At 36.3% G+C, this 4,328-nt stretch overlaps 1 protein-coding gene across 1 annotated transcript; it reads right to left on the reverse strand.

The window, feature by feature from the left end:
* Positions 1-346: 346 nt before the first annotated feature.
* LOC9311607 lies at positions 347-3,918 on the reverse strand. Its single transcript, XM_021025857.1, has 10 exons — positions 3,467-3,918; positions 3,154-3,238; positions 2,925-2,995; positions 2,758-2,846; positions 2,435-2,678; positions 2,236-2,348; positions 2,046-2,136; positions 1,821-1,949; positions 1,189-1,739; positions 347-1,112 (listed from the first exon to the last, which is right to left on the reverse strand). The coding sequence occupies exons 1-10, from the start codon at positions 3,662-3,664 to the stop codon at positions 638-640; spliced, it is 2,046 nt and encodes a 681-aa protein (XP_020881516.1). The 5' UTR covers positions 3,665-3,918; the 3' UTR covers positions 347-637.
* Positions 3,919-4,328: the final 410 nt, after the last annotated feature.

Raw genomic sequence — 4,328 nt, forward strand, 5'->3', positions numbered from 1 at the left:
ATGCATAGATAGACAATAATTTAATTATTTGTCCTTTATTTCCAATTTTCCCTTTCTTCTTTTTCCAATTTTATATTTTTAGTTTCTCTTCCTTTTAACCAAAAAACTACTGGAATTATAATTCATTGCTGCTCCTCCAGTAGATATTGATATTCATGAACATGTTTCTGGATCTCTTCTTTACGTAAACAACATCATTTATAAATAAAAGCTAGACTCTAATTTGTTACTCAAATAACACTAAGAGTATTCGGCTAATCTTTTTTTTTTTTTTTTTTTTTTTTGAGCAAATATTCGGCTAATCTAAGCCATTCACTCTCATTATCTCTACGGCAAATCACTTAGCTATAACATAAAAATCTAGCATTAGTAGAGAAAAGAGTTCAGTCATCCAATTTGCCTCTGAAATCATGTTACAAAAATATATAGTACCATAGAATTATGTTCTTAAAAATCACTAAACTGTTGTAAAGTTGATTAAAAAAAAAAAACGATTCTAATACATAACCTAATAAGTAATAACCAGGCTATAAACTATTTATGAGAAAAGGTTAGATCTACCTGCGACTTACTCATTGTCTATATAAGCCTTTGCATCTTCAATCACAAGCCAATTATGTTTTTGATAACTCAGAGCTTATCTTTCGCCACCTTCAAGCTCTTCTTGATCTTCAAGCTGGCCTTCTTCCTTGTTGTTAGCTTCGGAATTTACAGTCTCGTTGTTACCATTATTGTTCCCTCCACTTTCCTTGTGACCAAAGAACAATCCTGAAGAAGACAAGTCCTCTTCATCAAAATCCTCTTCTTTCTCTGCGTTCTTATAATCCTTTGATCTTTCGTTTACAATGCCATCCACCCATTGCGGACAACGGTGTGTCACTCCAAGATTTGCTTCAATCAGTGAGGCGTTTGAAACCGGATGGGCCCGCGTAATGCAAGAACATTCGGGTACAGGATGCGAAAGAAAACTAAATGCTTTTGATCTTTTGGAAGATTCGATTAGACCCTCGAGTATGCTTCTCTTGAGTAGCTTCCTAACTGATGTTATCCAAGTGTGATTCGCCTCGTACATATGGTCTCGGATCTCTTCCAAAAGCATTGCAATCTGTTTCCTGCAAGTATGAGAAATTTCAAGATTACATAATCTATGAAAATCTTCCAAATAGGATGATACATTGATTACATTACCTGTCTGGCCTAAATGTCTTAGCAGAAGCAGACTGATAGAGCCGGTGACCCATTACCAAACTAGCAAAACTCGGATGTCCTTTCCCATCGCGATCAAATCCCGAGATAAATACATCTGCTTCCACGCTAACAACATAATCAATTGCTTCCCACAACAACTTGTGAGCATTAGTTCTCAACTCAATAACCGTGCTTTCGGGCTCATTGTCACTCTCAGCTACCCAACCCCACCAACCTTCAATGTTGTAGTACTTTGGTCTAGCCGGTGGTGGCGGAAGCGGTTGAGGCCTTTGTCTTGTGCTTCTCAATGAATCATGTTTCGTTTCTTCCTCAATTGAAGGAGGTGTCATTTTCTTGATATCATTATGTTTTGCCTCACGCCCATACATCTTAGCAAGCTCCCAGCTAGTACTAAGAGAAGTACGGTCAACGACATTCTCAAACATGCCATGTAAAGGGATTAGCGTTCTCTGCCCGCCAAAAACCTCTCCCCCAGCAACATATATGATTGTGTCCCATGAGTATCCGTAAGCTCGTAGAAGAATACCAACCTGAGAGAGAACCAAAGCTTTTAATGCGTGTTTTTGTTACTTTATCGAGGTAAAATCCGTAAATAATTATACTTTTCTTACTTCTTCTGGCATTAGAGGACATAAGCCCGCAAGGCGTTGCTCAGTTGAGTCTACAGAGAGCTTCCCTTTGACAATACCGCGTTTTATCATCCAAGCTCGTTTATGTTGAATCAGCTCAGTATGAACATCCTTTGAGTAGCTCCAAAATGCAACAAACACATAAATCATAATATACTAAGAAACCATTTTTCCACAAACTGTACAATACAATAAACTTCAAAGTACCTGGAACAGTTCAGCACAACCATGATAGGCCAAAGCTTCTCTTGTCATCCCTGGATCATAGGCTATGAAAGGTCGTCCTAAAGGTCTCAGCCTGTGACATCACACATAAAGAGTCACGAGACGAGAGCGTAAAGAGAAAAAAAAAAACATCAACAAACAATGCACACGGGCGGGTCTTGAAGAAACTAGCCTTTGCAATACTTTAGTGGAAAGTTCTTGAACCTCTTTCCTAAATTGTAAGGGGTGAAACGCAACTCTACACCGTAATCTCTGATATTCTTCAAGATCACTTGGAAGTATAGCCTACATGAAGAAAATCAATCACAATATAGTCAATCATCAATTACTACAGAGAAATGATCGTTAAGAATATGTGAAATTTTCGTTACCTGTAAGCATCCACCGTGAGGGACAACGAGTTCAACAACCGAGTGCTTAATGAGAACAGGTAGAACATGATGCAAGTAGTAATAAGGCGAAGATCCGTAAGAGACTTTAAAAGAAGGAATTTGTTTCTTTCTTCTAGCCCATTTGAGATTCTTGGGAAGAGTTTTAACAACTCTAACATCATTTGCAATTGAAGACATGAAGTGTTCTTCATTGTACAAATACGCAAAGCTCTTGAACTGTGAACTGCTCGTAAACAACAACCGATTAGAGCAAAGAACAAAATCAACATAGAGAGTATAAATTTCCAGTATTAAGTCCAAACCTAATCCCTTTGCTGCTAGTTGTTGATTGAATCTCAGGAATAACCAGAGTGGCGTTTAGTAGCCGAGAAACAGCTACAACATCAGGAATCTAAAAAATGACCATTAGTAAAAAGCCATAAGAAGAGTCACACAACATATATTAATTGAAATGTTAAGATGTTCTTACCGAATTTCTAATCTCATGGAAACCACCTTGTATTCTAACAAAAACAAAACCATTTGTCCTTGCCGGAGGATCTGTTACAAACCAAATTACATATACACTTCAAAAAACAGAACACCAACCTGAATTCAACTTATCAAAACACAACAATGTCAACTATAAATCCAACTCTAAAAGAACACAATCTCAAAGATTCAGTTACAGATCCGACAATGTAGGGAAAAAACATAACCTGAATGGAAACCTCTAGGATTAGAATCAGGAAGTAATGTCTCCACATGTCTTGTTGGTCCCCAAAGTCTTCTATACAATGGTGTCTGTAACATACATAAGTTCATGAAGCTAAAAGTGAAATCTACTAAAAAAAAAAAACCAATTGATAAACTTTTAGAGTCATAATTAAACTTTTGTTTAAGGAAAGAAGAAACGATTCTATATTGAAGATACCCAGAAGAAAAGAGCATTGGCCCACTTGATGAAATTAAATAAAACTTCTTTGTGATTCAACAATGGAGATCCACTAAACAAAAAGTTTAGATTTTTACATGTCGGGCAAATCTGGGATTGTCGAAGACTGGTCTCCAAGAGAAGATAGTAACAGGAATAGAGTAATCGGAGATTGAATCATCTGTGAATCCGGCGAGAAGAAAATGGACAAGAAGAGAGAAAGCAGACAGAAAGAGACCAAGAAGACCAATCCATTTCATACGCGACTTCAAGAAGACTTTACCTTCTCCCTTCATCTCTACAGATGTGAAAGTGAACTGAAGTGAAGTGAAGTGATTCTTACTTGGTTCTTTTACTAATGGAGGACATAACAGAGACTAGAGTGAGTAGAAGAAAAGTTGAATCGGAAGAGAGAGAGAGAGGAGACACGTGTGTGAACATGTCTGGTGAAGTAGATCGGTGTTGATCGGACAATGAATGGGTTGTTTGGTCTCTCTCTCAAAATCTGCTTTCATTGAATTTACTTTTTTTTTTGTGTTCTTCTATGTTTCTCTCACGCGCTTTTTCCGACTGTGAATCTCATTTGTTACAGCTACCTCTATTTTTTTTTCCACAAGTGTAACGCATTATTTTAAACGATAGATTTTAATCCGCAAAATGATTTATTTAGTAAATGTAGTAATTTTTTTAAATTTAATGATTATGTATTAAATATATAAATTTACAAATATTATCATTTAATAAGATATATATATTTTTATAGTTTATAATTATTATTAAGTAGCGGTATAGCACGAAATAATTTTTGTTCTATACAATTTTGTTTTCATCAGGCTAATTCGAGGCTAATTCGATATATCTAATAATCGTGGTTAGACCTGCAAGTTCGGGTAAACGGGTCGGGTCGGATCGGTTTTTTGGGGTTTCGGGTTAATTCTGAATTTTTAAATGTATTCGAAG

This window comes from Arabidopsis lyrata, assembly GCF_000004255.2.
Source record: "Arabidopsis lyrata subsp. lyrata unplaced genomic scaffold ARALYscaffold_5, whole genome shotgun sequence".
Lineage (NCBI taxonomy): Eukaryota > Viridiplantae > Streptophyta > Magnoliopsida > Brassicales > Brassicaceae > Arabidopsis > Arabidopsis lyrata.